The 24,397-nt window shown below is 32.3% G+C and overlaps 1 protein-coding gene across 4 annotated transcripts in view; it reads left to right on the top strand.

Annotated features, from left to right (window-relative positions):
* The window catches only part of LOC126768113 (mucin-17-like), a 96,114-nt gene that overhangs the window by 69,639 nt on the left and 2,078 nt on the right, over window positions 1-24,397 (top strand). Inside the window, exons 3-12 of one of the 4 annotated variants that reach the window (XM_050486008.1) lie at window positions 12,253-13,278; window positions 13,931-14,914; window positions 15,023-15,133; window positions 16,524-18,809; window positions 19,318-19,566; window positions 19,857-21,476; window positions 21,889-22,224; window positions 22,348-22,519; window positions 23,080-23,279; window positions 23,548-23,829. In XM_050486008.1, coding sequence (XP_050341965.1) covers window positions 12,253-13,278; window positions 13,931-14,914; window positions 15,023-15,133; window positions 16,524-18,809; window positions 19,318-19,566; window positions 19,857-21,476; window positions 21,889-22,224; window positions 22,348-22,519; window positions 23,080-23,279; window positions 23,548-23,829 — 7,266 coding nt within the window. Of the gene's footprint in view, window positions 1-12,252; window positions 13,279-13,930; window positions 14,915-15,022; window positions 15,134-16,523; window positions 19,140-19,317; window positions 19,567-19,856; window positions 21,477-21,888; window positions 22,225-22,347; window positions 22,520-23,079; window positions 23,280-23,547; window positions 23,830-24,397 lie in introns of all 4 variants that reach the window. The other 3 variants (XM_050486007.1, XM_050486009.1, XM_050486010.1) reach the window with 3 other exon arrangements.

The following is a 24,397-nucleotide window of genomic DNA, read 5'->3' on the forward strand; positions in this document are numbered from 1 at the left end:
CATGTAATGTTTTAAGAGAATGTACAAGGAAAAGGCAATCGCGGCCGATAAAAAGTTTGACGTTGTGTATAGTTAAGTATCTCGACCCGAGATGTCGCTACCTGTCCTTAACTGGATAGGAAGCCTGAACAACGCAGTCCTATTAGTATTCCAGTACCGTATATCATTTTATTTTTTATTTTCAGTATAACGAATTTTATATGAATCTCAGTATTATATAAGTTGAATTATTAATATCTCTACAGGCTGATAGCAATATTGTATTGTTGTGTTTCCAATTGAAGGGTGAGTGTGCCAGTTTAACTACGGTTTAAGGGATAGATAATATTTTTTACAGTCCCAATATCTATAGGCGGTAGTGACCACCTACTACCAGCTTATTTTAATTATATATATATGTCAGAGATAATAAAAAAATTAGAATAGCAACACCACACAAAGTGATGTATGTCATGTAGGTTTAATAAAATCAACATGTTGGACGACAATGGCGGCCATTAAAATGGCAATCCATTTGAATCCGCGACATATATATATATATATAAAGTTGTGTAAAGCTATAGAAAATTTTTGTTAGTAGAACCTGTATAATATTTTTTGTATTCTTATTAATAACTAGCTTGTTGAACGAGGTACGCTTACGATTGCGTGTGGGTCTTTATCTTGTATTACCTTATCTATAAGTTGTTTCAAGCATAAAATATTCAAGAACATTTTTATTTATTATAAAACCAATAAAAACCTTGTTCTAATTTTCTTGTCCGGTTAATATTTTAAATGATTCCTGGAAAGTCTTTATTGACATGAAAAAACCTCTTTTTCCTCAAAACTCTTTCTATCAAAATTTTTAGAATTGGTATTTTTAATACAGATTATATTCGTTTATTTATTATTATATAATTAACATCATGAAGGTTAGATCGTAATAACTATTGTTATAAAACCGACTCTACACTTAGATTAGGAATGTTGACATTTTCTTGCAAATAACGAATGCTATATTTAGAAGACAATTTGCTATAAAAAACAAATACATTCCTAAGATCACTATTGAGTAACATTTGAAATTGCTAGCATCATGCACGAGTTTCATTTCTTTCACATTAAAGGAGCGTAACGCGCATTAGCCGAGAATTTATATTGTATATTATTTGGCGTAGCAATAAAGAGCATCATGACCCTCATGACCTTTCCTCAAAGCTTAGTACTCTCTCACAAGAAAACCTTAATATAATAAATTTACATACTATAGATTTACTTAGATAGGCGTTTAAGCATAGAAACTATGAAGAATTTAATATTTGACGGACCGGTTGGCGTGGTTGGTAGATACTTGCCTTTCACGCCGAAGGTTGTAGGTTCGAGTCCCACTTAGGACAGACATTTGTGTGCATGAACATGTCTGTTTGTCCTGAGTCTGGGTGTAATTATTTATATAAGTATTTTTTTTATAGAATAGGAAGGTGGACGAGCATATGGGCCACCTGATGGTAAGTGGTCACCAAACGTCCTTAGACATTGGCATTGTAAGAAATGTCAACCATCGCTTATAGCCAATGCGCCACCAACCTTGGGAATTAAGATTTTATGTCCCTTGTGCCTGTAATTACACTGGCTCACTCACTCTTCAAACCGGAACACAAAAATATCAAGTATTGCTGTTTTGCGGTAGAATATCTGATGAGTGGGAGGTACCTACCCAGACGAGCTTGCACAAAGCCCTACCACCAGTAATGCACAAAGCCCTACCACCAGTATGCACAAAGCCCTACCACCAGTAATATATATAATATGTTAATAATATATACTATGTTTTTATAAAAGAAAAGTAGTATATCTAGTATATCAGTTGTCTTGTTTTCATAGTACATGCTCTGCTTAGGTTGGGATCAGATGGCCGTGTGTGGATAATGTCCCAGGATATTATTTTTTTCGGTTCTTCACGGTAGATTCTATCCCCAAAGCTTGTGAAGTTTTATAATAAAATAAATCTTTATAAATGACGATTTAATAATGAAATATCATTGATTGTTCTGACAATTGAATCTTTTAAAAATAAAATTAGTCGTCTATAACTCTATTGTTTCGGCCTCTCTCAACCGTAACGCTTTTAGTTTTATTACATTGTGATTATACGTTTGACAATTAGCCTGCAGCTCCTTAGAATTGTATCATTTGAATTACGTAAAGCAAAACAACTTATTTTGCTCCCGTCACTACAGACATTGTTGCAAGTTATAGGAAATATTTTTTTTTAATGTAAATATTTACGTTTTTTTTTTCGTCATCATTTTCTTAAACTTTCTATAACTATATATGTTAATGTTGTTTTGTTTATCATAAATAATAAGAATTTATTTCGACCTACTGATTCAAAGAAAATGGGTAATTAAGCACGTCTCCTAATTACTTTCTACTCGTGCAGACTTTTTTATTTCCTTAATTTTAAGCACTAATTTCACCCAAAAACTTAATAGTAACCATGGATGGATTAAAATCCACGATTTTAAATAGTATATGTATATAAGTGCTTAAGTGTTGTAATTGTGTTTTTTTGAGCATTTTCAACAACGATATTCAGGCGAAAAAGATGTCTTTACTAATATTATAAATGTGAAAGTAACTTTGTCATTCTGCTACACTTTCACGAATGAACCGATTTTGATGAAATTCGGTATGAAGCAAGCTTGAACCTCAAGGACAAACTTTTATACCTAACATCAGCTCCTCCTCTCTAACATGCGGGCGAATTAACCTGTCAATCATTTTTATGATTACATATTTATTTTATATTTAAGTATATTCTCTTGTCCTTTGTACCACAGGCAAATCAGTCGACTATTCTTATTAACAATATTACTCAACCCAAACCGCTTGCTGACATATTTACCTGAAAGATAATTGACTTTGGTTTAATTTTACCTTCACTAAGTTACTTAAAACAATATATTTTTTTCCTAAAATCTTAATGTTTTTTCTTAATGTGAGAAGAGCTTTGTTAGGTATATAGATATATTATTAAGGTTTTCATAAAGAATATAAAATATTTTAATATAATTTTTAATCATTGAAAATTAAGAAATCGAACAAGAAAAAAGGAAATACAAAGTCGCTATCCACGACGCATCGCTCGCTCAGATGTTACCCTAGCTCTATCTTCGTAGTATTGTTATTAACACATATATCAGCATAAAGGGCTGTGTTGCGTTTTGTGTTTGTTTGTCATTTAAAAAGAATAAGAGTCTAGATGGGAAGTATGAATACACTTCGTTCCGGCAACGGCTAAATTTGATATCGTAATTACATTTTGTGCAGTTGTAATTATAGATGACTCATCGACACTTACTTTCGCTTCAGTTGGTCACGCAGGTGTGTTCGAACCTTAAATTTAATACAGATTTAAGTGCAATAATTACGTCTTCAGAGTTCAATCCTTAATAACGATTATTTAAGAAGTTTATAATATAAAGTTATTACTTTTAAGCGTACTTGGTACGGCCTTGTTCAAACTCGTCTGGGTAGGTACCACCCATTCATCAAACATTCTACCGCCAAACAGCAATACTTAATATTGTTATGTTGTGGTTGGCGAGTGAGCCATTATAATTAGAGGGATACAATATCTTACTTTAAAATATTAGTGGCGCATTGAAAGGAATGGCTAATATTTCTTACAGCGCCAATGTTTGTGGGCAGTGATGACCGTTTACCATCAGGTGGCCCATTTGCCCGACCTACCTATTTCATAAAAAAGAATATCTACGATCAATAAAATGAGTACTCACAGATTAAGTTTCATTAATGAACTGTTTTAAAAATAAATTGTTTACTTTGTGTATGAGTAAATGCGTTTAATCGTTTGCTCCAATAGACTGTAACGGTCACTAATATTCATCAATGAACGTGAAATTTGGTCTTTTAGTATTAAATTTCTTACTGATCAGCCATTCGTGTAATGGGCAACTTGATACTTTTAATAATTTAAAATATATATATTATTTATGCTGGAAGATTTCACCTTAAATTATGAATCTTATATTTCAATGTCAATTATAAACATGCTAACGTAACTGACATTATAGTCAAATTAATTTGGACGTTGGCAGAGTATACGGTGATAACAATAATGTCCTCCAGACCGATTTTAGCCACGGCGGCTAATCTCAAGAGAGGTTAGCCAACTACGCAGGAGAATAGTGCACAACTGTGTGCGCAAACACAGGTGAATTCTCTATTAGCTAGCTCTCATAACCCGATGAGACGGTAATCCGACAGTACTGGTAAGAGTTCAGGAAAGAGACCAGAGGCTTTACGTGCTTTCCGAGGTATTCGAGTGTATACACTTCCAACTTCCAGACTTCGGGCGGCTACTGAGAATTTTCAACAGAAAAACCCAATAACATTTATTGGCCCAACCTAGGAATTAAACCTTGAACTCTGGGTCTGCATTACATTTAATATTTGCCTTACATTTAGCCACTATACCAAATGAGGCAGTCAAATATTATATATATAATACATATATACCGTCTCCTTAAACACTACACACCCGTAAAATCTTTTTTATCATATTTGTTTTAGTATTGCAATTAAACTTTTGTTTTTATTATAATGTACTGTCTAGAGTAAAAAGTTTTAAATCTAATACTGGTTATACGTTTGTTATAATAAGGCTTAAGTAGATGTTAGTATGACTCATTGACTAAATGTTTTAGCGGCGCCGTTTGACTCGATAAATAAAAAAGAAAGATACAGTATCCGGTTCAGTTCAGTTTTAATATTTCGACTACTGTTCACGGATAATGTTATAAATGCCTTGACAAGAACAAAGGTTAATATCAGCGTTGTCAGGGGTGAAAGGCGAGCAAGGACGTGTGAGTACTGTGACAATTAAAACGATAATTATCTATTTATAATTATAACAATTATCAAAGTACAATTGAATAGGAATGTTTAAGAAATATAATACAGAAAAATTACCTAAGTAAAATCCGTAAAGTTTACACTCCTTTTTTATCTCGGTAAAACGTAATTACGCGTTTCGATCACATGAAATGGAGGATATGTGGGACTCCCCGGTGCTTAGAATGCTAGTTAAGCCCTGCACACCTACTAAAAAACCAACGGTACCCACTTCGTCACTTTTATCGTATAAATTCAGGGGTGTCACGGGTTAGCTTGGGCGTGATACCGTGACGCTCAACAAAATTTACCCTCCTGGGTCAAGCTCTTTTAACATTTTCTCTTGTTTTAAAGCTTTAAAATTAAGCTACTTTAGTGCAGGTCTGTGATTCGATTGCTGAAACTAAATCGATGTTATCGCTGTATAATGTTTTTAACGTCAAATGCAAGATTATAAGCTCAGAATACTCATATGAAAGCCCAGTCGTGCTTGCTCGGTTTTAAATCCATATAAATGAATTCGTCGTTTCTACCACGCGTTCCAAATATTTCTCTGACTTCTAGATCACATAAATAATATGTATAATTATATGAAAATTGGTTTAAATTATAAGTTTAATAAGTTCCCTATTTTTACACGCGTTTTACTCGATGTGCACCCTACATTTAATATAAAGGCTTGTAGTCAGGTGGGCAAGTGACGTTGCAGGTTTTGCCCGAGGCGATACAGGTTTTATCCTCTGGTGTTCTTAACAAATACTCTGGTATATTATAAAATTATGATTTATGTAAATCTTATTAGCTAGGTTCAATCACTTGGTCAACTAACAAAAGCTTATAATTTTAAGGTATATAATAGTTTACATAATTATATACGATGTCTATACCAAGAAAAGTATAAAACGAATAAGAAAATATGTATTATAAATACATTTATCACAGCATAATGATGATGACAATGACCTCTAAAGATATTTCGGTCACGGCGGCCAATCTTTACGGATAATAGGATCGCGTAGAAGACATTTATTATAGATTATTATGGTGCTTTTATAAACCAATGGTATCGCAAGTGTAAGCATTTTCAAGTTTTAAGCTCCGAGCTGCTAAAGAAAAATTATTATTACAGACAGAAAAACTCAATAGATATTTATTGGTCGATTTGGGGTTTGAACCCAGGATCTCAAAATCTAGATCCTTATAAGCTAGCTACTGAATCAATGGGGCAGTCATTGTATACTATGTATAAATATTTCACGTGTATATACGTAATAAATTTGTTAGCTAATCTGAGCAATAAATATATAGAAACTTATACCCCATGGTTGGTAACGCGATTACAATGTAAGTCAATTGCTTGATTGCCATCCTAATAAAAAGTATGAGGCTTACCACAAAAATATAATAATATAAAATTTTATTTTAAAATATTAAACGCTTTGCTGTATTATGCGTTAATTTAGTGGTCAGTCCCCTTAATAATTAAATACAATTCGGCCCACAATCTATCAAACGACTGCCAGCTTAGGAATGGCGCAATTGCAATATAATTTTAATTTAGACAGGATGTAAGCCGCTTAAAGCACTTTATTAATACTTTAAACATTTTCCATATTTTATATTAAGGAAATGTTTTAAATAAATAAAAATTTTAATTGAACATCATAAATCATCTTTATTGATTGCTATCACATTTAAATAGTAAAAGTACACAAATTAACTACTATCAAGTATCTAATTGCCTTTCACGCCAAAGGTTGTGGGTTCGATTCCCACCCAGGATAGACATTTGTGTACATGAACATGTCTGTTTGTTCTGAGTCTGGGTGTAATTATCTATATAAGTATGTATTTACAAAGAAAAATAGGATATGTATTATATCAGTTGTCTGGTTTCCATAGTACAAGCTCTGCTTAGCTTGGGATCAGAATGTGTGAATAATGTCCCAGGATATTATTATTACTATAATTGTAATTATCACAGAACAACGACTGTACATTGAATCAACTATTTATATATATGATTAAATCTATATGAATGTGCACTCAGGTTTTGCTTGAGGCTCATTATCCGACATTGCATTATAATGTGACTGACGCAAATAATTGTTGAAACGATATAGAATGTCGACATATTTCTGTCAATCGAGCTTGTTAATATTAGGTTTTGCACGCAACTTTGACTTTGAAATCAGACACACGTCTTTGTACACCTATTACCGTGTTTCCTATTGGATATCGATTTCCTGTTTTTCGGGTATCTATAAATTCATTCAAAGGTTCTTCAAAATCAGCTCAGTTGAGAATAATTTCGATATATTTCAATGATTATTTAAAATAGATTATTTTAAATAATCATTGAAATATAAAACCGAAACCGAACCGAACCGAACCGAAAAACATACTACGAACAGACAACGCTTTTACCATTCGATTATATTTAATTATTATGTCAATGGAATTTAAATAAATACAATGTATGTTACATATTAAGCGTTGCATAATTAATTGCAGTCTAGATTTAGCCGTGGGTTAAATATTGATAATATATTATTTTAATCAAATATATTTAAAATTACATGAAAAATGAACTTTTGTTTCAACATGTCTAGCATGTTAGCACTTAATAGTCAAAGAGTTCAGTACAAGTCCCAAGAAAATGATAACTATTCTTGGTGATGGAGACTCGAGTGTAATGCTTTTGAACTACAATGCGGAAGCGAGCCGAGTCGCTCGTACTGAAAGCGCGGCCCAGCCTCAACATCATCTTGAATATGATAGCAGACTAGACTGTCCATATACAGCGCATAGTTGTGGGTTAGCAGTAATTTATTTTTTTAAGTGCTTATATTTAACATTTAGAATAAATTGTATATGAGATACAATTTCTAGATATAAAAGAATTATTATTATTAATATTATATAATAATAAATATTATATAATAATAAGCAATATTTCATTTAATACACATAGTATTAAATGAAATATTGCTTATGACTAATCTAGGTTATTTCTTTATTGCTTAGCATGATCAACAATTATTATCTTTAATCATGTAAATATATAACAGTTATTTATATTTCATAATATGTCAAAGCCATTTACCGATATGATTCAGAATAAAATTACTGTCACTTCCGTGTTTGTATTGTAAATTTTTCCGGCGTTTATAAATAATTTTCCGTGAAAATAAGCAGAGGTAGTCGACGCAGAAATAGTTAGTGATGAAACTTAATACTGTACGATTAAACTAACGTATATTCTTGAGGTTTATTAAATAATATAAATTAATAAATAATGAAATTAATAATGAACGACACACATGCAAAGATTTTTTTTTGCCCTGAACCTTCTCGGACTTACACATAACAACTCATCAAAATTTCAATACACCCGGATGAACGGCTTAAGAACGAATAGAGAATAGAATAGACTATTTTTGTTTTTATAAAAATGTTCACTTTAAATATTCAATCGCTTTTTCAACGCTCCAATAAAACTAAACTCCGTGAAATTATACACAATTACATAATAAAATTATTTCGAATTCTTAACAAAACAAAATTTGTACATTTATCGTGTAAACACGGCCTTGTTGTCTAAAGCCATTAGAAATATTTACTTCAACGACTATAAATGTAAATATAACTTTACTTTTCACGGGCGTGAATTTATTAAATAATGCAATAAAATTATCGATTTCAATGTGACGTAAATAAGGTGACCCGTTATGCGATATGTACAGTAACAAACATAATAGTATCACAAATACATGATCTACAATAGCTTATCTAAACTGGCCTTCAGTTTTCGTGTCTTGTGATATTTTTTGCATATTTGTCACTGACTGTACACAGACGTGTTCCAATTAGATATTAAATGGTTGCGTTTATTGTTAATGGTGGTTCTTTGTATGTCCTTTAGATATTTACTGCATGATATTTGTAATTAATTGGATTTGTTTATTAAATTAATTGAGTTATTGAATTAAAGATACACTAGTAAACGCAATTATTTAAAATCTAGTTAGAACATGTATGTGTAGCAGTTGTGATCATTGACCATGAGATGACGCATTTGCACATCCACTTATAAATTTTATATAAAAAAATATAGGAACTCCAAAGTAATTTTTAATAGACTTCTAAAATGGCGATGACTTCAACTATGCTGTTATGTTATATGATATCTCTAGAGAATTACTTTGTAGATAATTTACTGGTGGTAGGACTTTGTGCGAGTCCGCCTACCTATATTATAAAAAAAAGTATTCCCAAAGGAAATCCTCTATCGATTCACATGTAAGTTTTTTTTAAATATATACCGGGAAGTGAAATGACTCTACTCCACTCAATTTATTATTTTTTCTATAAAATAATCTATTTACTTCTATAATTAAAAAAAATAAAGCTCATACTTCTCAGTATAACAATAGCCCTTAGGCTATTGGAATCTACGGCTCTCATATTGTAGCTAGGACTATCCCTTTACATTAAGCTGTTGGTTTATGATTATTATTTAAGCGGTTACTTCTGTACAATGATAGTATAGTCTAGTCCAAATACTAGAAATATTTTGTTATGTACTTGGAATGGTAAAGTATGTCTGCCCCCAAGACAAGCTTTTTTTAATATAAGTGATCTTAGTGCAAAAAGTGTTTAGATTTCAATAGTCATTATTAAATCAATTTGAAGTTTTCTTATTTTTTTTCATTCCTAGAACAATTCCGAAATTCCTTGACCGACCACGAAAAATTTCGCAAAAATGAATTTTAAAGTTTGCAAATTATGCAAATTGTCTATTGGAATAAATAGATAGAAAAAAAGGCGGCCTGTGTTATATGCACTTCGGTTCACCCCGGTTCGTCAATTTCTGAACCCTATAGACTTTAAAATGTATTGTTCACATAAATTTATTTTTCTACTAGCAAATTCTTACAGATGTTTTCCTGTCTGTGTATGTAATGTATTAAAATAATGTTAATGTCGCACTGCTGGGCTAAGGCCTCCTCTCCTTTTTGAGGAGAATGTTTGGAGCTTATTTCACCACGCTACTCTGCGGGTTGGTAGAATACACATGTGGCATAATTTCAATGAAACCCGAGCAAGCACCACTGAATTTTCATACTGTGTGTGTATATTGTTATAAAAATTGCGGTGCTCGAGCGACATTTAGAGGCGGCAATATAAAAAAATACAGATACTATTTGTAAATTTAAATGGTAATCATTCAAACGGTTTCGAAGTTTAATCTCAAGCAGATGTACCAACATCTATTTTTATATATAAGATTTTATTACATATCGATTCAATTTAATATTTATTTAAGATATATGGAATACTTAATCGAAAACAGCTCGAGCTAGCAACACTACCGCAGGCGGTGGTCATATAATTTCTCTCTAGACAGTAACAACTCACTTAAGTTATTAATCGTTACATAGCACACATATGGCCCAGGTGCGCTCAGATAAATACTAAATCTAGAACATTAACTGTCTAGATTAATACTTAATCAACTGTCACAGTTTTCGACCTTTGATTTCAAGATAAAGTCGCCCTTCACTTTTTGCCTTTAAAGAAAACGGAAAAAAATTTAGTTATTTCTTATTTGAATATTTATTAATCAAATTCTTAAAAATATATTTAGGATTTTTATGGCTTTGAAGTATTAAACTTAATAGAATACTGTCATATTCAAATACAGAAAAAATACATAGTCAAAATGCTTTGGTACTTTATTCCATAATACATTTGTTATCAAAAATTCAATTTTCAAAGAGATTTTTAAGTCAAAATGTCCCAAAATGTGAGCTTAAAAATTCTGCTCATATGGCTTAATTTAGAAGTATACCATTATATTTATATAGGAATCAAGATAACCTGCTAATCACACATGGAGTTACGTGGATGATATTCTCAATTTATTCTCTGGACGCATAAACGCATCCTGTGACGATCGTAGACAATACGACCGGTTTAATTAATATAATTATATCAATGTATGGTATTATTATTGGTACTTACTTCAAAGTGTAGTGAATACATACAATATGTCTTGAAAATTGATTCAACTACTTCATTATTGCTTAGCATTCATTGATACAATCATTTCCAGTCAGAATCATTGAAAGTTTATTTATTGCGTTTATTTTTAAACGTACGGCCATAAAAAGAAATATTTATATATATATATATATATATACACTACATATATATATATATATATATATATATATATATATATATTATAATAATATATATATATATCAATTTATTATTAGTTGAAATTAAATTTAGAAAATTCAAAAACTGAAACTGAGTTTTCGCGCGTGCAAATCAATTTGTGACCAAAATACATTCTATTCTATTATTTTTCATGACGACGGATCGAAGTGAAGTGAACTTTAAATTAAAGATATAAATATTTAATGTATTCATTTATATATTTTCAACTTTAAAGTTGTAAACAAACATCATATCACATTTTACCCCTCGATAGTTGAGTTAAAAAAAGTCCATCCTTGGGGTTCAAGGTTCGTACTAATTTTCATCGAAATCGGTTCAGTATTTTAGCCCTGAAAGCGTAACAAATAGACATAAGGACAGAGATAAAAAGAGTTACTCTCGCTTTTATAATATTAGTATGGATTATTTAGAATCATAATTTCATCTTTTTGACTGGCAATAAGCCTTGTGACACTAATTATTGACATTTTACATTATATTACATTCTATTTTAAAGCTGTAGTGCTTAATGTAATTTTGTATTTTTTGATCGTTTTTAGAAACGTTTCTATGTAGTATGGTGGTACGAGTATAATATATTGTCACTGATTCGCCGTAAAACAACTTACAATCATTATCCTGTCTACTCTTGTTACCAAACACTTTATTTAAACATATAACTTGATCAAAATCAATCAGCGCTCTTTCTATATAAATTAAACACATTTTAGGTCAAATATTTTGCGTCTAATCGCCCGGTTACTGGCCCACTGTTTTACTTGCGCTGTTGAAACTATTGATACGGTACAATAGTTTCCTGCGCCTTCATGTGTAAAATTTGTACACACAATCAGCAACTATCTTATTACTTTAGTAAATAACAAATTATTAAAATTCCTCAACTGCACGAAGAACTTTGCTAAGTGAATTTTTGACACATTTAGTATGTTATATTATATAGTTTGGACTAATTTAGTCAAATATACTATAGACATGCCATTATATATATATATAATGAAGAAAAAAGGCTCAGGGCAGGCAATGAGGTACATAAGCATTGATTATATTCTTTCATTCTTGAAACTTTAAAACGATAAATAAAAAAAATGTTTTTAATTTCAGGTGGAAGGCACATCGCGTATCAGCAGACGACTTCCAAATCCCGATAGAAGTCCTACAAGTTCAAATAAATCAGAAGATGACTCTTCTACGTCTAGACCCCGAGGCTCAAGAAGACGAGAAGAAAATCAACCACGAGATATTTCAAGAACGAGAAGCAGAAGCAGGCCTACTGAGTCCCCATCTTTTACTACTGATAAATCTCAACACCAAACTGAAAGAAGTGACAGATTTGATTCAAGAAGATCGAATAGTCGGGTGCGTAGCAAGCCGGTTGTCAACGAAGCGAACTTTGATACTACAGTGAATAGGGAAAATCAATCAAAAATTCGATCTCGACAATCCAGCAGATATGTGTCGACTCAATCAACGCAGGTCCCTCTGCTAAGTACGTCGCCGACCATAGGCATGATACAAAAGGATTTCACCGATATTGCTTTTAATGATATAACAAAAACATTGTCAAAAGATGTCGGCGAACTTAGTTCACAAGTAAGAAGAAGAAGTTCAACTGTGCGAACAACTGAAAGTGTAATGGCTCCCAGAGGTCGCGTGCGTATTAATACACGTACAAATGTCCGGGCACTAGATTTAGATGTTTCAGGAACGGCTAATGCGTTATCTACAGCTCCTAAAGAACCGACTACTGCAAGAACTGAAGACATAAGAAACTCAAGGAAATTAAGATATAAAACACGACAATCTGAAACGGATACAAATTTAACTGGTGAAGGAATAGCAACATCTAATGAAGTGAAATCTAGTCAAATTAGAGAAAATATTACTAGTCAGACGGAATTGAAATCTTTTTCTCGGTCTACAACTGAAAAAAATTTAAGACATAGTACAGAAAGAAGTTCTTTAAAGTCGAGTACTCTAAAAACAACAAAAGTTGTCAAACGACCAGTTTCACGGAGTAAAGGAAAAACGCCATCAACCGCCGAAAAACAAAAAGTATCAGATGAAATCAAAGAAGATGATAACTATCCTGAAACATTTAAAGCTTTGATACAAGCTAAGAATGCATCGGTGAGTAGAAAAGTCTCATTAAAGTATGGTTAATTAATTAATAATTATCACTCATATCATATCACTGTATATCATGTTCGAGTTGCAATAAATAAGCACTTAAAACAGAATTTCTGTTTGTTTCATATCACTAACATTGTTCCACATACTAACAATGTATGCATAATCAAAAATCGAAACGTTATTAAAATTACTACTTTCATTCATATTGATTTTGATAATCGCATGTACTTACCTGATGTTTGTGCAGACATTACATACAAATAACGAAAAACAAAAATTTCAGACACAAGCCAGCTCTCCACCCAGCGAGAGTTTGTCAGTGAAAGCATCACAAAAAGTCTTTAAAACTTACACAACATCTTCACAATCCATTATCACGGCTCCTGACATAGAAAAACATTCTCGGGTAATAATATTAAATAAGTCCATTATTGGCTTTTAATAAATGACAATACTACTTTTATTACATTAATAATTTTGCAAACCATACTTTCGTTTTATTAACATTATAAAACCAACCAATCACCAATAATTGATGACACCTTTATATACTTACAAAAAGTATATTGTTATCATCCTTAAAAAAAATTACAAGTTATTTGAAATAAATTCGATTTTTTTATAATGTAATATAACACCTGACTTTCAGCTACGCAGTAAAATAAACATGGAAGGTAACAACAGTAACAGTCAAATTGAAGAGAAGATACCTGTTATAACAACAACGTCTACTGAAAAGCCGAAAGCTAAATCTGCAGAATATCGTCTAAGGGGATCGTTTAAGCCAAGAAATAAAAAATCAAACACATTATCTGCATCAACTTCAGTTCCTTTTAGTCCATCCATCGATCGAACTTATAAATTTCAAAGAAAAGTCAAGTTAACTTCAACTGAAGCATCAAACGTTGAAAATACCAGTCAGAGTAAAGGCAATGAAACTAATATATCTTTTAAGAAACCTGCTGTGCGTTCATCCTTTTATTTAAGGAGAAATGCTTCAAAAAACTTTAGCACAAACTCAGAACTATCGACCAAAAATGAAACGTCAAAAAATTATGAAGGAAAATCAATATTTAAATCAAAACAGTTGCTGCCGAGAACTTCCTATTATTCGAGGCTAAGAAATAACGGATCGAGTACAACATCAACAACCGATTCAAGCATAAAAAATGTAACAGAAGAAATAGCAAATGCAGAGAATAAAGTAGAGAATACAGCAGAATTACCTATAATTTATACAGATGGTTTACCCAAAGTAAGTGACAACGCAAACATACAAGAAAGTCGTAACTTTATTATAACTGTTAACAGTAAGGAATCTTCAGAAAATGGAACTGACAATGAGGTAATAAGTATAACAGAAGAAAACGAAAATAAATTTATGAATAACTTTGTTAGCACAACTCAAAAATATCACGCCACTTACAAAGAAAATAATAATGATATTTCTTCATCGTCCAACGAAAAGTCAACTGTTACCCCACCTATTAGGAACATACGAACAAGAAAATATGGTCGGAAATCGTCAAAACCAAGAGAAGAGTTTTCAGTTGTGACGTCGAAATCTAGAGAAAGAAATTTAAGAAAATATAGTGATACTTTTTCAAAGACTACGGAGGCTTCATCAAATGGCGTAAGTATACATTTAATGTATTCACGTCTATGGTATTTTACGGGTTGATTACTATTAATGTGTTTAACTTTTTAACTTAATGTATATGGTATATACAATATTTTCCAGATATTAGCTGGTCCTGAAAAACAAAAAAATAAATTTAGTTCTAAATATCGTGCTTCATACCTCGATAAACCATTTTATAAACCCACTGTACCCACAATTACACCATCCACAGTAAGTAACTCCACAAATTATACAAATGCTGTAACAACGTACAATTTAAAAAACAGTATATTCAATGTCAACTAAAATGCATATTTTGATTATGAAGAATGTGATCTTTTTAAAATGCTACTATTATAGCAGTAGCATGTTTAATTAATGAAACTACAAAAAATACTTTTTTATTTGATGTATGTAACTTACTCTTTACGTATTTACATTAAATACTTGTGTTATTTATTTACGTGCTAAACTTCAATCATTCATGAATAGGAAAAATATGACTTTTAGGAACGCTTTAAAGATTTTTTTATAATATCCCAAGGTAACAGTAGTTTTAAAAGTAGACATTAGTTTTATTAAGATTTTATACTATAAAATATATTTAAACAAAGCCCCTTTATGAAACTGGACATTAAATTAATATCAAATATGTATCATTAGTAAATTTTCATTTTCATCAATTCATTATCACCTTGATTTAATATTCCATCAACTATCATTTTTTTTAAGATAATGGCAATCTTTCGTGAATGATCATTATAACGAATCGCTTTTTGATTTTTAATCTAATCATATTTCATTATTGCATTTTACAGTTTTCTTTTTTAAAGAATTTGTAAATTAAAATTGCTTGTAACAAATCCATTAAACTTATTTGCTCTCATCAACATTTTAACAATAATTTTCATTACCAAAGGCTTGGCTGAAATTCTTCGTGACAGATCATCTTTTATCAAAGTCTGTAGAGGAGCCAAAGTGGTTCGAAGAAGAAGACTTTTCCGATGTAACAACAGAACAGATGTCAAGACAAAATTCATCATCGCCGACATGCATGCTCGATACAGCCTTAGAACCGGTTAATCATATCATTTAGATCAAACATTACTTCACAATCATGGTGGCAATACAAATTCACTATTGTAATTAAGTATATAAGGCTCTTCAAATATAAGAAAAATAGTTTAGGCAGTACTTATAAATTGCATTTAACTTCTACTAATATGAGTAGCAAACAATGATTACATAATTATTATATAAGTTTTTATTGTTTTTAAGAAAATGGTCGTGCAAGATATACAATGCAAATGCTTATAAAAACAAAATAGCACCATTTTAACCAAATTATTAATAACAGTTTTGTATTTAATTTTAAGTAAAATCTATTAAATTGTATTGATGTAAAACATTGTTTCAATACTCACAATGGGTTTTGCTTAATACATTTACATGCAACATTCACTTTCTTTAATGATATCCAAAAGTAGTAAAGAGGCTTTGGTCTACGCACAATTTTCTATTTTTTTCTGATACTGTCTCACCTTCAAGTCCACATTGCTGCGATTTTCTGCGATCACAAAACTTTTTCTAAATTTATGGGTGAGATTACTTCTTATTTCAGGTAGAGGGAGAAGAAATACAAATAGGGCCAGACATGAACGCAATATCTTTTACTAAGTCACGAAGTCCACTAACCTCTGCTGATCTGAGACTTTCTGAAAGCCTGGCCAAGTCATTACAAGTTATGAATGTTGAGGCGTCACATCATTCACCTTCAGTTACAGTATCAATTTTTGACGCTTTAGCTGAAATACTTACGTCTACACCTAGACCTCATATTTCCTCAACAACTGAAGTATTACAAAAACAAAGCACTAGTAACGATGTTAAGCAAATAAATGACGGAGTGAGTAACAATATTAATGTAAATATTGACAAAGGCTCAATGAGCCAAGATACATTTATGTCAGTGGATAACGTAAACACCGTTGCTAAGTCTGTACAAACAACTGAACAATCTACACCAGATGTGGTTAACCGTATTTCGGTTGGGGGTTTCACAACACTATCACAAAATACAAAGGACAGGGATAGTACTCCTACAACCATACCTCAAAATTTTCCTTCTCCTACCCCTCCCCCAAGTACACCCGTATCTGCCAGAAAACCATTTGCTATAAAAGTATTATATGCAGATACTGCACCAACAACAGACAAAACGACTGCCGTAATGACTACAAATCAACCAACGACTGACAGCTCAACAATGGTATATAATACAGTATCTGATCTTGTATTGTCTAATAATAAATTAGTTTCGTCTGATCTAACTAGCATGCTTTCAAATAATATTAAAAACATTATTTCGAATATGGATGAGGATAGTAGAGCTAGACTTTCAGTAGATATGGTAAACTTATTAAATTCCCTAATTCCTAAATTAAATAAGCCTTTAAAATTGCAAGACGACATTGACTCTCTTCCAAATACAACTCCTTATAGTTTGGAAGATATTAAAGATACTGAAAATATCGTTATAGATAATACAGATAACACAAATTTCCCCGATGTAAATATTCTCCAAGATAAAGTAGTGAATGATAGTACTGTAAATAGCACGGGAATGAATATTGATTCAATAATCACAACAACAGAAACAAGTCTTACTGTAAATAATACTACTCCACTTCAGAACCAGAAAACTGTATCTGTGCCTGAAATACCCACTACTGCACCTACATTAGTTACTGCTGATATGCCAAAATTTGTACCAACGGAACGTAATACACATGTTGAGCTTTCTACTGCTGCATTATCGAATAATGAAATGTCTGTTAGTCCTTCAGGCACAGAAATAGTTTTAACAAGTAGTGATACAAGTTTAAGCTCAAGTGTAAATAGTGATTTTACTAACAGACCTGTCCTAGTTCCATTCCTCACTAATTTTGAATTAAATGACTTTACTGTGAACAATACAGAAAATTCAGACATAAATTTGACAAAATCAAGCCCCACTACACAAATGACATCATTACAAGTAAAAGAATTAGAAGATATAGATAATATAGAAGACCCGAGTCAATTATCACGCCTTCAGTTATGGATACTTTCGAAAAAAGCAAGAGTGTTAAAAATGATCGAAGACATCATTCGAAATCATAATGATGAGATAGCTAATGCCCCTTTGACTGAACTAATTGATAGTACAAATACAAATAATATTTCACTTTCAAACCGCTTGTCTGAAATTGTTAATACAATGACTTTAACAACAATTAGTTCACTCGACTTCAAGAATGAAGATGACCCGACTTCAACAGAAGCAACTACTACTCAAATGACTACTCCTTCCTCAAATCCATCCTTTGCCTCCTCACAAAATACAATAAATATAATTACAACAGAAAGTTCCTTTTCAAATGCACCAGCTAGTATAGCTGATATTTCACTGGCAACTACGCCTATATCACTTGATACTGCTTATACCATATCACAAGAAATAGAAACGACAGCTTTTGAAACTGCTCGTGATATAGCTGACGCTTTCTTTAGTTCTACGCCATCGAGTGATGAATCAACAATGACTGAAGGTTTTATAAGAAGCCTTAATATTTTCGATACAACTATGATTAATTCAGATATCACTCCATCTACAATGTCAATCGACAATGAAGCTACGACTACTGTTTCTAATACTGAATCTGCATCAGAAATTGACTTGACGACTGAAAACAATTTAGAAACTACATCGATATCAGGTACTGAATCAACAACAATAGTTGCGCTAATCAATGAGACAATATCAAATGATGTAAATATGATAAGCAATCATATCAACGTCGCTACTCCATCGTCTATTCCGAAAAAAGATTATGTAATTTTCGGAATACTTCCTAACAATACAGTGGTACGTAAGAATCCTAACGACGATCCATTGGAAACATTAACAGAAGCAAGTCCATACATCATTTACGGCGTACTACCAAATAACACAGTAATACGAAAATTTCCTAATGGAACTAGAGTACCACGAATCATGCAAAAAATTGACATACTACCAATTAGTCCATGGAGCTTAAGAAATCCATACAGCCCCATCCATAACATTCCGGCCATTGTCAGACCGCAGTCTAACCCTATCCGAGTATCCACTAATATTGTGACATCCAACGATACCTCAAATAACGGATCGGAAAACCAATTAACTACCGACACTGTAAATAACCTACAAACTACGGTATTAATTTTATGTTGTTTAGCTTAAATGCTGTGCTTGAAGCTTATTTTTCAGCGCCTAGTATTTAGTGGAGATGGCACAAGAGGGATGGTGTTGGGACTATGGTAAGCTGAGCATGCATCCTGCACCCACTCAAAATTAACATTGCAAGGCTTAACTTTCTATTTCATAATTGCAGATATCTTCATCGGCACTTAATATAACAGATAGCAGTTCATTGGGTTTAACAACCTCCACAAATAAGCCGTCTGCTGAAAAAAGCACTGCCTCGCATGTTTTGAGTTTACGCACAACAACAATGTTACCTTCTATCGATGAGATTCTGCTTAATAGCATATCTTCAGCCACTAAAGAGGAGATGGTCATATCCTCAATGACAAGTTCTACTCGCGAACCAAGAATATTAACACTGGATATCGATCCGGAGGTATAATCATTACATAAATACTGACAATACATTCTCATACCTTTTTTCTAAAGCTTTTTATAGTTGACTAATTTTAAAGTAGATAGAAAGCCTGTCTAGTACAGTTAGTAATAAATATTCTAATTTTAAAAGCCAGAAATATTGCATGTGGTAAAATATAATACAAATTACCTTTTTAATAAGGTAAGTGGTGAGGGTCCTGCATATCTTACAGTAAAAGTATTCATGTTCATTTGAGGAATAGGATGGTATTAATATAATTATAATAATTCAAATATACCTTATTACAGACAAAACAAATTCGCACAGAAAAGCCTGATGATGGAAATGGAAATGCAGTATTTAAATTTATACCAATTGACGAAATAACCGTATCGCCACAAGAATCTAATGTTTTAAAACTTGCGTCGACTAAAATGCCAAAAACAACGACATTTAATGAAATGTTACAAGCAATAAGATCCGGTTCTAGTACACAAATAACACCAAATGACATGAGTACCATTGGTCAAACAACGTCTACACCAGTTTTTGCAATGACACCAATAGAAAATTCCGATACAACTACGCATATGCCGGAATTATCAATAGTGGTGAATAAAATAGAAGCTGAACCTACAACTCTTACTCCAGAAATTACTACATCAACTGCAAACATGGCAGGAACTATGTTTACAGCTACAACTGACTCTACTACATCAATCCCTTTAACTAACCCTCCAGCAAAACCAACAACTACCTCCACAACGTTACGTACACCAATGACTAGTATTCCATCCGTAATTGCAACTACAGCCACTACTGAAGTAGACAACTTACCTACTCTAATGACAATACCTACAACTCTTCAAACAACAAGTCTTAATCCATCTACAGCGACAGTAACGAGCCCTACAGCCAGTGTCCTAGAAACCGCGGCTACCAATCAAAAAGATGCTGAGCTACTTCAAACACTGTTACAAGAAATCGGACGTAGTCCTAAAAATCTTAATCGTCTTAGCAACAGTAATCAAGACAATAATCAACAAAATGAAAACGCTAAGTTGTTACAAGCACTTTTACTAGGTGGTGCACAAAGATTGGGTATTGATAAAAATGTAAATGAAAATAAGCAATCCACTACAACAATACGATCGATCGAAGATGATATTCGACAATTTGAAGAAGACACAAAATTACTTAAAGCACTTTTGCTAGCCACTGGACGAAATCCATCAGAACTCAATTTACCGAATCTGGATAACATAAAGAGGGTTGCAGCATCTACAACTTCGATTCCAATGACAACAAAGTTAATAACTACAAAAGACCAAACAATTACTGAGCGAACAACAACTACTACCCCCACAATGACTACAACTATTACAACGAGTACCACTACAAATACCCCTATAATTACAACCACTTTAAAACCAACCACAATTGGTAGAACAAACGATTTATCTTTTAATGAAGACTTAAGAAAATTGCAAGAAGATACAAGGCTTTTACAAGCATTGTTACAAGCTACTGGTACACAGAACACTGCCAATTTACCAATAATATCTGGAATAACATCTAATGTCAGAATTGCATCCAACCCTTTAACTACATCCATAGAATCAAATCCCACAACTCCTGTAAATAATCTTCCAATATTTACAACTCGACCGTCACCGGTCTTCACTGCTATCACACCAGGAACTGTTACTGTGTCTACATTACAGCCGCAGCAACAAACGACCGAAGAAATTGGAATCTCAACAACATTTCAACCGTTTAATGTAAGATCCACCACAACCATACGTAGCGTGGGTGACATATCGACGACTATGCGACGTGCACAAACTTCAAGATTTCAAGTTACAACTGAGATCCCCAGTACCTCAACTTTCTCAGATGAAGAAGATTTGCAGTTTTTGAAAAATTTGGTAAGTTTGAAATGTAATCTTGTAAATATTTTTCATTATCGAGTATTAGTTTTCGAGAATAGTAAATAGTTTCGATTTCAACAATTTTACTGTTATAATTTATTTGGTGTTGGTGCTTTGTGTAAGCCCGTCTGACTCAACAGATATTCTACCACCACGCAGTAATACTTAGTATTTTTGTGATCTGGTTTGAAGGTTTAAAACGTAAGTGAGCTAGCCACTACAGGCACAAAGAAAATTACATCTTAGTTACAAAGGCTTGTAGCGCATTGGTATTGTACGGAATAGTAGTATTCCTTATGTATTTCTAAGGGTGGTGACCATCAGGGAGCCCATTTGTCAGTCATAAATTTGGCAATATATATATTTAAAACACATACCAATAAAAATATAAATATTTTTTTTCTTTTAGAAATCCGTTTTAAGTGCAAAAAATAGTGGTGAAGATCCAGAAACAGCCCTTGCTAATCGAGTTATAGCACTTGCTGTGGAAAGAAGTTTAAATGAGATACAGACCGGGAAAAAGGTTGAAACTTCAACTACAAACAGACCAACCACTACTACAACTGCTAGAGTAACAACCCCTACTTCAAAAACTACCACTGCAGAAGCTTCCACATTAAGTACACCTTCGATAGAAGAAGATATTAAGCAGTTTGAACAAGATACCAAACTTTTACAAGCATTGTTGAAAGCTACTGGTCAAGATCCATCGAAGTTTAATATACCTACACTAACAAATACAAATGTAAGTGTCACAATTGATAGTAAATCTATATTAACGGTACCTGTTGTCGATTACATTAAATAATTTGCGATTTGCATTAATATGTACTGTATGATTTTATTTTATCATATTTTTTTAATACAGAGACCTGTTACTGCTTCAATTGCAACGACAACCACTAAACCATACGGAGCTAAAATTGCAGTCAAAGATGAACTAAAAAATGAACAAGATGATGCGCAATTATTGCAAACATTGATAAAATTGCAAGATGCGCAAGAAACCACAACACAAAGGAGTAAAATAGCAATTACAGGTTTTTTTTTACTAATATATTCATATAAATGATAACGTATGAATTAAAGGAGAATGACCAAAAATATATGGATCTTTGTCCAAATATATACCACTAACGAGACCTATGTCATAAAATAGTCTACTAAATATTGAGTCATTATAACCGGACCGTAACAAAAAATATGCAGTCAGTAAAAAGTTATAAATAAGTTATGTACCTTTTTATGAGAAAATCTTTAATGCATAAGCATGTTATGTCATGCCGAGTGCCAAAATAGTGCTATCTTCAATTCGCGCGTTGTTATCGATGAATCATCATTAGCGCAGCATCAAGTAGCTACCTACGCTCTATTAAAATGGATTTAAATATATAGTGAAGCAAAAAAAGCTAAACTATTATTATTTTTTATATAGTCATAACTTTTTACTGACAGCTTATTATTTTTTTTGGCTCTTACTAAAAAGTTACTCTATATTTAGTGAACTATAAGTCAACATAGGTCTCGTTAGTGATGGATATTTGACCACTTTTGGTCATTCTCTTTTGAATCAATATGAATTATTTAAAAAAATTTTTAGGACAATCACCCGACGAGGCACTAAAAAAATTATTAAATCAAGCTCAACCTACTGGAATGGTTTCTGAAGCAACTAAATCTTCAATTTCCTTAAGCACAGAATACGGAAATAGTAATGATGCATTACTGGCTGCACTACTTAAGGAACAAGGATTTGGGCCCACAACGGCAAGTTCTTTGGATGAGCAACTCCGACTAGCTGTTAGTTCTAATTTTATCATCTATGCCTCACTGTAAAAATTAAAATCAGTATTATTGAATATATAATATTAATAGTAGAATAATTTTCCTATCATTTTGAACAAAGCACTAATTGCAAACTATTCAACTTATTGCTTTTTAACATAATGATTTCAATAATTTTCTTTTACTCCTAAAACAATTTTTAAAAATTGAAGCTTTTCCTTTATTTCACGTAACAAATTGATTAATTTTATGGGCCAATCTTAGCTAAACTATAACATCGTAGGCTTTACTCAACCAAGTGGTAGTGACGCCGAAAGCTAGGAGAACAACAACGCCACCTCCACCACCACCAGCACCTCGTAGGCCAGTATTAGATGGCCTTGCGTGGTTATGGCAACAGTGGAGAGAGACGGCACCTGGTCCAGATGTGGCAAGACCTAACAGGAGACCTGCTCCATCAGCGAGGCCTTCTATAACACCATCTGCAGCAACAACTTCCAGAGTCAACTGGTTCGGCTCTGGGCCTTTCGTTGGTAACGCCGACGAAAGGCCAACATCAAATAGAGTGGGTTTCGCGTCTCTTTTATTAAAGTTGTGTGATTGGGGTTGAGGTGGTGGATCCTGTAGCCTTAGGTTAAATTATATACAGATGAGAATTTCGTATTATTCGTAGTTAGCTATTTATAATTTAATCTAAGGTAACTTTTAATTTTGAGTTTTGTACAGATTGTAATTGTAAATATGTAGAGATTTTTTTTTTGTAAATACCTTGGGATGAGACGCGAGTATAATAAGACCGACAAATCACACCTGGCGCTTGTAAGCGTATGTAAATTTACTCATTTACAAACTAACATTATCCTATAATAACAAATGTCGGCGACAAATACGATTCTCGTAATTAATTAGTTTTATATTAAGATCATTAAGTATTTATTAAATAAAAAAATTAGCTTTGTTTGCTATCTGATACATTTTATTCGCAACGCCTTCGAGACTTATTCTCGTGATACGCTGTTAAAATATAGAAATCATTTGAAAACCTCAATATTTTATTATTATATATTACTTTTTATTGTAAATACCTATTTAGATATTTAATACATTCAAAAATCTTAATAAATCGTGATGAA

Source organism: Nymphalis io, chromosome 4 (assembly GCF_905147045.1).
Source record: "Nymphalis io chromosome 4, ilAglIoxx1.1, whole genome shotgun sequence".
Classification (NCBI taxonomy): Eukaryota; Metazoa; Arthropoda; class Insecta; order Lepidoptera; family Nymphalidae; genus Nymphalis; species Nymphalis io.